General features: G+C 42.6%; 1 protein-coding gene across 1 annotated transcript; it reads left to right on the top strand.

Annotated features, from left to right (window-relative positions):
• The first annotated feature begins 578 nt into the window (after nucleotides 1–578).
• LOC115792322 (ubiquitin carboxyl-terminal hydrolase 2-like) lies at nucleotides 579–9,205 on the top strand. Its single transcript, XM_030746806.1, has 12 exons — nucleotides 579–922; nucleotides 5,455–5,502; nucleotides 5,617–5,740; nucleotides 5,845–5,956; nucleotides 6,043–6,153; nucleotides 6,475–6,539; nucleotides 6,635–6,738; nucleotides 6,960–7,040; nucleotides 7,141–7,219; nucleotides 7,865–7,972; nucleotides 8,060–8,180; nucleotides 8,426–9,205. The coding sequence occupies exons 1-12, from the start codon at nucleotides 725–727 to the stop codon at nucleotides 8,529–8,531; spliced, it is 1,257 nt and encodes a 418-aa protein (XP_030602666.1). The 5' UTR covers nucleotides 579–724; the 3' UTR covers nucleotides 8,532–9,205.
• Nucleotides 9,206–11,025: the final 1,820 nt, after the last annotated feature.

Here is an 11,025-nt window from a genome sequence, read left to right as displayed (position 1 = left end):
CACCTCCCACCCCCATCAGAATAAACTAATCTGAGATATACTTTAGCATCATAAATGAAGCCATGCAAAATGTATCTTCATGCAGTGAATATTTTCTTAGTACACTGCTTTTTAAATTGAGTTAATTTTTTTCCAGGTTTATTGAGCTTCCATAACTACTAAAGGACGGGTGATATCACTGAAATTCACACGGCTGTAAAACCGCCTGTTAAAAACTGCAACCCGGTCAATTATACACCAGCTCCTAGTGTCTAAATCTAAAACCAAAATGTGGCTTTTTTCCAGCATGATCTGGCTGATTTTGTATGGAATTTGTATGTCTGTGATATATCTGTCACTCACAGTGAGCATTTTGATATTTCATATACTTCCTTCCACAGGCTTTTGCATACATGACTTTATTGAGGGTACTGGAATTTATTTTTTGCTGTTTATTGACATCATTTCAGACCTGCCGATGCGCCAAGTCGATAGCTTTCAGATCTCCCACAGCACGTAAAGGCAGCGTCAGTCGTTTCGGAGTGGGAGGGGCAGGCAGTAAAAAACTCCAACTCACGCTGTCTCTGATACAACACCGGAGAGCTGCGAGCAGGTGAGCGACGGAAGAGACAGGCAGACTTTGCGCACGCACAGCGGGATCCCACGCGCGTGAACTCAGCATCCATTTACTTACACCTGACCCCGTCTTCAGTGAAGGACCTGCGCGTGTCCAGCTGTCTTTTGGATGACACTGCAACCTTTGTATCGGACAACATTCGGCAGCGCGAACATGCCCTCTCTGCGACACTCTTACACCGTGACGGTACCGGAGGAGCCGGCCGCTTTCCCCTATGACAAACCGGACATGAGGCGCAGGAGCCACCCGCTGTCCCGGTCCGTGCTGGTGTCCACCTTCATGGGTCTGATCATCACCCAGGCCAAGGTGAGTGCAGCACCTGCCTCACCTGTCTCAAAGCATCCTCTTCCTGCAGGCTTTAATTTTGATTCTCAAAGACTTTTTGAAAATTAAAAAAAAGAAAAAGTTTTTTTATGCCTTTGTATGTAGTCCTAAACTGGTTTTCCAGGGGTGTCACCATGATTTATTATTGTGGGGGGCCTGAGCCCTGAGGAGGCTATTTTTGTAGTTGAGAGTAACAGCTAGGTATATTTCTGTACCGATATAGCAATAAAAGTGTGAGTAATAATGCATTAAGCATAAAAACCTGATGATAAACGAGGAGAGCTGTGACAACAAGAGTAAAATAGACTGCAGATATGTGAGGATGGTGCAAACCAGTTAAATTTGTGAATGAGACAGGCGGTGAAATTTGCAGGCCTTAAAGGAGTTAGTTGAATCACCTCTTGAGCCTTTTTTCATTAAACTTTTAAAGCCAATGAGAGCCAGTGGAAGAGGTGGAAGTCTGAACCTGACCTTTAGTTGGTCACTGGTACTGAAGTGGAGAAGTACTGGGCTGTAACACACACACACACACACACAGGCAGGAACACAGTGCAGAGGGGTTACGGGGCTGCTCGTAACCTCTGCATCGTTATTAACGATTCAAGTGTGGCACTGGTTGTGTAATAGGAAGGAGAGCTGCTGATAAGGAAAGTACCCAGACTGTCTACTTGTCATCTGCACAGGACATTTTGTTCACACGTAGAGCCGCACATGTGGGTCCATGTGGGTCTGCGGTGTCCACCTGAGGTCACCAGGTACACATCCAGCCCTCGCTGATAGGAGATATTATTGGTTTACTCAGAAGACTCTTCCCAGTTTCTCTGATGATCCTCAGAGTTTTAATGTAGTGCTGTCATTTGTTCAGCTAATTGTTTGCAATGATGGCATTGCCATTTGCCAAAGCCCAGCTACTACATGACTCAGTTCATGACTGACAGCGCTGCATCCAAACACATTTAGTTCGTGATCACTCGGAAAAGCAGCAGATCCATATATTTTTCAGGACCTGAATCATTAGAATATCAGAGTAGCTGGAAATAAATCTACATCTGATCAGTTTATCCACCTTACTTTGTGTCTGCAAATACCAGCATGCTCACAATCCAGTCTAAGCAGGGAATGGCACTGAAGATCTGAATTTGAGCTTTTTTTTATTATTAGTTCAAACATGTCAGCATGCTGACTTTAGCCTTCAGCTCAAAGTCAAAGTACAGCCAGAGGGAGCTGTTAGCAGCAGCTTATCTCCAGCTCCACTCCAGGGTGCAGCTCTTCACAGCTGTCTGCAAACAGCTGAATCTGACTGTTCAAACAAACAACAAAAGATCTAATAACTTATAGTTTATTTTAAATGTGTGTGTTTTTGATAATCACTTCCTATTCTTGGCACGGTTTCAGGAAGGTACCAGTACTTCTACTTGAGTATGTCCCAGCCCTGCTTTTGATGAAGCAATGATTTATGTTTATACTGTTTCCAAGTGAGTGGCAGCAGAGCTGGCACGGTGCCTGTGCAGGAGCGCTGCCTGCTTCATCACATGTTATATGGGCAGGCATGCAGCGCTGGTTTAGGACATTGCGTTCGCTCTCTCTCTTTTCTGTTTGAAGTCACACCAGCCAGCATGGCGTGCTCTGTTTCACCTGAACGCATCACTTCCACTGATATATATTTATATATTTTGGATGGGTTGTTTAAATCAAAAGCTGCCTGCTGCGTGTGCCGAACCCCGCCGTCCGGTGCTCACCGGAGCACGGGAGTAGATGGGGCCCACGCCATATGGTCACCTTCAAATACTGCAGAGAAGAAAAGAAACACAAAGATTTTAGGCAAAGGAAATGTTAATAGCTGATATAGTCATACTTCTATTTTGAAGGATGGAAATGAGTAATGATGAGGTACCAAAGCTCTCAGCTAAACGTGCTCATAAAGACACAGCGGCACATAAGAGGAAGAAAATGAAAAAATAACATTACCTTGTTCAAATATGCTTAGATTTGTTCATGTTAAACATTACCAACCTGTAATCAGATACACGCTTCCTGCTCAGCTCAAGCGCTGCAACACAGATATAATCTGTTTGGTGAGATAAGAAATATGCCACAGGAGTATTACACCAGACCAAAAAGAAAAAGGAAAGCCTTGAATTTTTTTTTTTTTGAGATATATTTATTAGGATTCTCAAAGTAGATACATACACATTTGTTAGTTGTGACACATATATAGAGAAATCCCCTCTTTTCCTTTTTTCCCCCCTCTTTTCCCTTCCCTCCTCATAACATGAACATTTTTGACAGAACAAATAAACACACAGCAGGTCGCCCACTATCCAACGAGCATAATAATTATAAAAAGAAATTTTCTAAAATTTGGCCAAACTATATACCTCTCTTTGCCTGGTTCTGATGGAGGTTTCTTCCTGTTTAAAGGGAGTTTTTCCTTCCCACTGTTGCCAAGTGCTGCTCATAGATTCATCTGATTGTTGGGGTTTTCTCTCTAATGTTGTAATATAAAGCACCTTGAGGTGACAACTGTTGTGATTTGGCATTATATAAATACAATTCAATTAAATTGTCACTCAATAATTACGTGATTTAGAGGCTATTATATCCTCTTGTTCTTCAGATATCCAGATGTAACCCAGAACCCAAAATACCAGCATCCTGTGCAGCTTTAACACTGACTAAAAATATATTATTAGAGGATTAATACTTAAGAGCATCAGGTTTCAAGTCAGTTTTGGTCCATTTTGTTGCACCTTGAAGCCACAGAAGCATCAGGTCAGATACCAGATACCAAAATATGACTTAAATAGACTTCTTAAACTGATTCCAAGCTCCCGTCTTCCTAAAACAATCAGTAAAGTTAAATATCAGACACAGACTCCAACAAAGCACATCCAGATCACAAATATTTCTTCTGACAGGTTAGTGACCTGTAGCAGGTGCTCAGTGAGGGAACAATCGTAGTAAGAGTGTAGAATGATGACGAGGGGCAACTCAACACCGTCGTGCATCGACACTTTTGCTGACAGCTGAGGAGCAGCTTGCGGAAATAACCTCATCGGGGGCGCCACACTGACAGAAGCACAGGTGGCACAAATCTTTACGCGCACGCTGACGGTGAACCGAGCGTCAGCTTCAGCTCCGAGTCATTATCCCTGTTCATGCAAGGGTGAAATTAGCATTTAGTTATGTTGCAGATATTTGGATTTTTGAGTTTTCCATCCTCACAGCCAGGGTTAGTTTGTGGGGGTAAAAAAGTGTCAATAAAGCCATAAACACTTCGTTCTCACACATCAGCAGTCTCGCTCAGTGAAATGACCCCGTCAGCTGATACACAGCAAATTGTTTTTTGTGTGTGGACACCTGCATCAGTCACGGGCCACAGATCATTAACGCCACCTTACCAGTGGCACCAGTTATGTCCAAAACTAAACCAGTTGATCCGTGACTTCAGGCAGCGATGTGGAACTTCACACAAACAGCTGAACGCCACGCTGCACACTCACAGGAGGAGTTTCTGTCACAGGTCTGTGTCACATGCTCGCGTTATGTCACAGCTGGTGTGAGCTCGTGGGCTTATTGCAGTCACGGGTGCAGGGAGAGACATCACCCAAAAAAACGTGGTATCTAATCTAAGCAGGTGGAACAGTAGCTGATATCCACAGTGCACCCATGCCACCAATGCGACCGTCATAGCATGAATGAATGAATGAATGCCAGCCTGTCCTTCGAGGCTCGTTCAGGAATCTGTCAAAGCTGCTGTCACACAGCAGTTTGATCGCACTGAGCTGAGTGTGAGTGCCAGCTGATCTGTTAGCTGGTGCAGCAAGGAAAGAGCAATAAATGTCTGTGGCCTTCTTTTTAGCACCGTGAACCTGCAGCCTGGTGTCTCAAAATGTGAAACAGATGCAGAAAAAAGAAGAAATCATTTAGTTTGCATTCATAGATTCGAATAGTCACATTTTTCAACCTTGAAATTATTGGATTACTGCAAAGTATATTTTTGTGTAGGCCATACTTGTTTTGTTCTGACAAAGCAGGGACATGTAACCATCCCCTCAGGATGTGGACCTTTCTGCGCTTAAAATGTGTGAACTATTAATGTTGTGGTCTTGTACACGGGCCAAAGAATTACACTGCCAACATTAAATCAAAACCACTGAGGACACAGTTTTATTTCTAAGGTAACTACTTCCATATGTATTAAGAAAAAGGGCCAGAGGATGATTACTATCATAGAGCTGGGGGCTCAGTGATTATGGTTGTGTGCGGTTGGACTCAGTGCTACTGAGTAAAGGAAACAGCGCCCTCAAAAATAAACAGCTTGTAGCATCCAAAAAAAGACCAACATTGGCAGATACATTTTTGGGCTTCCTGCAGAGCCAAAAGACAGATTTTTGGCACTTATCATTACAGTCCTCAGAAAGTTGATGTAAAATGTTGCTCAGATTTTCTGTTACGTAACTCTTTAATGTTGAGCCTTATCATTCATATCAAATGTCTCTTTCTGTGAACAGAACAAGAGTCTTCAGGGCCTGGTGGGTTTGAGGAACCTGGGTAACACGGTGAGTGTCTTTTGTGTTCTTGGAATGTAACTCACGCTGTGCTTTGCCCAGCTAAAGCCACCAGGTGAGTCTTCACTTAGGTAATTACTGGGTTTCTCTGTCTGTGTGTTGTAGTGTTTCATGAACTCCATCCTCCAATGTCTGAGTAACACTTCAGAGCTGAGAGATTACTGCCTGAGAAACGGCCACCTCACAGACCTCAACAACAACTGCAGGACAAACACTGCTCTCATGGACGGTAATTTTAGCAGATCTTAAGTCAAAGGAATTCCCTCCTCAAGTTGCGTAAACATGTGAACGACGGCAGTCTAATTTTCTGTCTTCCTATGTCGGTGACCTCAGAGTTTGCTAAGCTGACTCAGCGCCTGTGGACCTCTGTGAACACCGACTCCGTCAGTCCCTCTGAATTCAGGAACCAGGTCCAGAGATGTGCTCCAAAATTTGTTGGTTGCAAGTGAGTTTTCCTCGCTCTTTAAAAATCCACCTTAAAGCCATGCAGGGTTGACGAGCATATTAAAATTAAAATTTGTCCCTCGGCAGCCAACAGGATGCTCAGGAATTCCTGCGCTTCTTATTGGACGGTCTCCACAATGAGGTCAACCGGGTGACGATCCGTCCTAAAGTGTCTGTCGAGGACTTTGACCACCTCTTGTGAGTCTACACGTCACACACCTCTCACCTGTATCATCAATAAGTCACTCATAATCTGCCTGCATGCCTGATCGGGCCGCAGTGGTCAATAGAGTTATCATCTATAATTATGGTGTAATTGACTTTCCTGAAGATTCTTTAGTCTTGTGTGCAGTTGAGAAAACATAATACCTCCCAAACTTTGTGAATTCTTGTGAACAAATCCCATATTTATCAATATCTCATATGCAAAGGCTCTTAAAGAGGCTTTAATTGAATTTTTGGTGACTGGCTTGCAAATAAACTTAACATTGGTTTGATTTATGCTGGTTTTCTTTACAGGGATGATGAAAAAGGCAGGCGGATGTGGAATATGTACTTGGCGAGAGAGGACAGCAAAATAGTGGGTGTGTGTGATTTATTGAGCCATAGCTGCATAATAACCTTAAACAAGCCTAAAACATATATGAATGTTTAATGTAATCTTCCATCCTGCTCATAGATCTGTTTGTGGGGCAGCTGAAAAGCTCTCTGACTTGCACAGCTTGTGGTTTCCGCTCCACTGTGTTCGATCCATTTTGGGATCTCTCCATCCCTATTGCACAGGTAACACACACACACACACACACACACACGTGGCCACTAATACAGTCTTTAAGTATTACACTGTGTATATCATGGATTTGAAAACTGTATGCATGTTTACATTTTTTTTTACTTTTTAAGCCTATAAACCTGTAGTTTTGTAGAAGTTGCAGCAGTTAATCATAAGCTTTAGGTAAGTCTTCATGTAGGGCAATTTTTCTGACTGTTTTCTGCCTCCACAGAAGAGCACGGGCGAAGTGACTCTCAAAGACTGCTTGAGACTCTTTACAAAAGAAGATGTGCTGGATGGAGAAGAGAGACCAGTAAGAAGCAGTACATAAATAACCCAAGTCTTACTTTCTTCTGTAAAGATGATGCAACATATTGATTACACTGCCTACACTGTGTTTGTCTCTTTCTTAGACGTGCACTAAATGCAAAGGCAGAAGAAAATGCACCAAGAGGTTCAGCATCCAGAAGTTCCCTCAGATCCTCGTACTCCGTATCCTTTCCTCGCATCTTTGCATTTTGTTTAATGTTTACAGAGGCATTTTAATGATACTCATTAAAATTCAATACATTTATGGATGATTTAGTTGTCACTGAGCTTAGTGAGCCAGTGTTTAGATTAATTTAAGGGCTACTGCTTCTGTAGCCCATAGACTTTTGTAAAGTTCATCTCCAACAACACTTTTTTTTTTTTTTTCATTTTTGGCCACAGCGGCTTTTATCGATAGTATAGAGAGAGACAGGAAATGGGGGAAAGATACAAGGGAAGACACGCGGGCAAATTGGCGACAGGCCAGGATGCGAACCTGCGCCGCCCGCACCGCAACGCGGCGTGTGTATGTGGTCGCCGGCTTCACCATTAAGCCACTAGTAGCTTGTTCTACCAGGCTGGTCAAGCACTATGTACCTCTTTGCGGCCAGTTTCACAGGAGCCAGCAACCTGCAGCAACCACTCACCAACCGGTTGCAGAATGTACTTTTCCCTAGCGACTGTCCACTGCCCATATGTTTATTTAATTTTTTCTTAAGTTGCTAGCCACATAGATTTCATAATGTGTGGTTTAATATAAAGATCATGTAAAGTATCATGTTAAATATTTTTGAACCAGTTTTGTTCCTTGACTCAGTGTTCCCTCAGACCTGAAGCGATTCTCAGACTCCAACATCTGGGCTAGCAAGCTCTCCACTTATGTCAACTTCCCTCTTAAGGATCTGGACCTGTGGGAGTTTTCCTCAGAACCCAGCGGTATGTATTTGCCAAATGAGAGGAGGATGATCGATCTGTTTTAGTTTTGCCACTGTTGACTGATGGCTGTGTTGTCTCTCCCTGCAGAGCGCCCTGTGTATAACCTCTATGCAGTGTCCAACCACACTGGAAACGCTTTGGGAGGCCATTACACAGCCTACTGCAAGAACTCAGCTCTGGGGGAGTGGTACAGCTACAATGACTCCAGGTATCAGCTCTCACATCATCGTATTACCTCAGTATCATCTTATCAGACTGGCAGAATGGTTTAAAGTCTAATTAAGCTGTATATACCTGCTGTCAAATGAAAATGACCTCATTTTAACTGCATAAAGCTGACCTCAAATGTATAAAGGTGTCTCACTATGCAGATAAAGTGTAGACATGTCTGTTCATGTCTGCAGCTGGGTTCATATTGTGTGGATATTTAACTTTATGCTGTGTTCTGTGCAGGGTGAGCCCGATGTCCTCCAGCCAGGTTCGCAGCAGCAATGCCTACGTCCTCTTCTACGAGCTGGCCACCCCCTCACACAGTAAATATCAGACATGCCGACTTTAGGCACCCTCGAGGAGCAATGAGCTGCACTTAACTTGGACCGAAAGGGGAAAGAAAAAACAAGAAACTGCCTGCCGGGAGATAGCTCCACCTAGTGGAGAGAGTCCTGCCATTACAAACTGTGAAAATGGAGCACTGAGACACTGAATGGTGGATGTGAAGACTCATTTACGCTGAAGGATGTAGAGCTTCTCTCATAGGATGGGTTGAAGTGAAACAGTGGGGAAAATATATCTTCCTTTGTTGAAAAAGTGCACAGCAGTGATGCTGCTTGCAATGTGCAAGCCTGTTTCTTTCTTCTTCTTCTTTTTTTTTTCTAAAAAGGACATTTTGAAACTTTTTTTTGGCCACTTGAGTGGATTCTTTTTTTTAAAATATAGATTATTAATGTTAAAGACTTTATTGTTATTACAGAGACTTGAGAAGCAGGCCTCATGCACCAAATGCAAGATATAATTTATTCTATTTAATATGATGTCAGACCTTTGGTGTGCATATGTATATAATTTAAAAAAGCTTTATGGTTTACCTCTCCACCAGTGCAGAAAGGACAGTTTATTATATTTTTGTACAGTATTTATGAACAGCACAGTGAATGTGGAAAAGTCGTACCAAGCACATACCAAAGCAGCTTCTTCCAGGAAATATGTGACCGACTTTAAACCCTTAAAGTCGGTTCAGAGTCTGTAAATTATTAAAATCACTAACTTACCCTGCATCATGTGATTATTCTGTTTCCACATTTCACAGCAGAAATCCTGCCTCACATGTTGCACACGGTTGCTGATCCAGTCAAATGAATTAGTTTGAGCTGAATACACAGAATCCCTAATAGAAAGTCACCTTGCTAATGCTTTTTGGAGCCTGATCCAAACACACCTGCTGATTAAGACTTGCTGGAGAGCAGTACCTTTGAGCTACCTGAACTTTAGATCAAGATTTGTTTCTTCTTGATTTTCATCCAACAATCTGGCTTTTCAGGCCTTAAAGGTACAGGAATTTGGATTTGGGAGCCCTCTCTATTTTTAAGATTAGGCTTAAAACTTTCCTTTATGATCAAGCTTAGAGTTAGGGCTGGATCAGGTGACTGAACCATCCCTTAGTTATGCTGCAATACGCCTAGGCTGCTGGGGGGTTCCTATGATGCACTGTTTCTTTTCATTCACCTTTTTTTACTCTGTTTATACCCCAATCTGCACTTAATCATTAGTTATTAATTTCTGGCTCTTCCACAGTGTGTCTTTTGTCCTGTCTCTATCCCTTCAGCCCCAACCAGTCGCAGCAGATGACTGCCCCTCCCTGAGCCTGGTTCTGCTGGAGGTTTCTTCCTGTTAAAAGGGAGTTTTTCCTTCCCACTGTCACCGAGTGCTGCTCATAGGGGGTCGTTTTTACCTTGCAATATAAAGCTCCTTGAGGTGACCATTTGTTGTGATTTGGCGCTATATAAATAAAATTGATGTGTGTAAAATCAGAAAAAGAGCAAAAACAGACTATTTTAACATATTTGAATAATATCAAGACTTAGTAAAAAAAAAATTATATGATCAGTTAACAGTCAATTAAATATTTTGCAGAGTTTTACATTTTTACTCCCTGGTCACCTCAAAAACTCTGGCCACCCTTCATCTGTCGTGAATGTACTGAGATAAAGTGACTCTGGACCAGATGTGCCCTGAAGTTTTTCCGCTGTGTCCACTGTTTACCTCAGCTGTCGATGCCCGGTGAGAAGCGTCCACCTTTATTTATTCTGGAGGAGGCTGTAAAACGTTGTGAAAGGAGTGAAGCTCATTTCTGAGCCATGACAGCAATACTGAGTTGAGTTGTTGAGGACATGCTGAATATTTCTGTCAGTAAGCACTGCTGTTACCCTCTGTTAGCCTGTGTTAGCAGGCGATAGTGAAACTGTCTTTGAAGTGGATTTATCATTGCTGGACACTGAGTGAATAAAACCTCATATGATATGAGAATGTAATCAAACTGCTTATCAAAGGGAAAGTGTGATTTTTTAGCACACTAGCTAGCATTAGCTGACATAATGTTAGCTTATAACCAGCTGCTCTATTATCAGGCGATGGCCTGTTACCTGCCCTTACTTGCTGTGAACAGCAGGTTAATACCGAGCACGGCTGAGACGTAAGATCAAATGAATTACCGTAATTACGCAATCGTTTCCCCTATCGGAAACATTTGAACGGTTTCTGAAAGCCGAGAAATTGCGCTTCAGACCCAACATAGGGTTATTAAGGTAATTGTTTCCGGAAGTCCGAGAACGGCGGGACATTTGCAGTATGTTCTGTCAGGGTCGGTATTAAAAGGGCTATAGCCATCTCAATGGCAACTGTCTGGAGATCTGCTGACAATAAGTAATTGCGACAATATCAGGAATGAATAAGCATGTATATGCATGTTTTCATGTGCTAAGGCCCTGACTTCAGTTCAGGAGATGATACTTGAGATGAGGAGGAAGAGGATGGCATTTTTATCCATATGCCGGTGA

Source organism: Archocentrus centrarchus, chromosome 14 (assembly GCF_007364275.1).
Source record: "Archocentrus centrarchus isolate MPI-CPG fArcCen1 chromosome 14, fArcCen1, whole genome shotgun sequence".
NCBI classification, from domain to species: Eukaryota; Metazoa; Chordata; class Actinopteri; order Cichliformes; family Cichlidae; genus Archocentrus; species Archocentrus centrarchus.
This window is presented reverse-complemented; position numbering and strand designations above follow the sequence as displayed.

Excerpts from the sequence above, each read along its gene's own strand:
- LOC115792322 (XM_030746806.1), top strand. The coding sequence starts at position 725 with ATGACACTGCAACCTTTGTATCGGACAACATTCGGCAGCGCGAACATG. Across the intron at positions 5,503-5,616 it reads TGAGGAACCTGGGTAACACG|TGTTTCATGAACTCCATCCT; the intron begins GTGAGTGTCTTT and ends TGTGTGTTGTAG. Across the intron at positions 6,739-6,959 it reads TCTCCATCCCTATTGCACAG|AAGAGCACGGGCGAAGTGAC; the intron begins GTAACACACACA and ends CTGCCTCCACAG.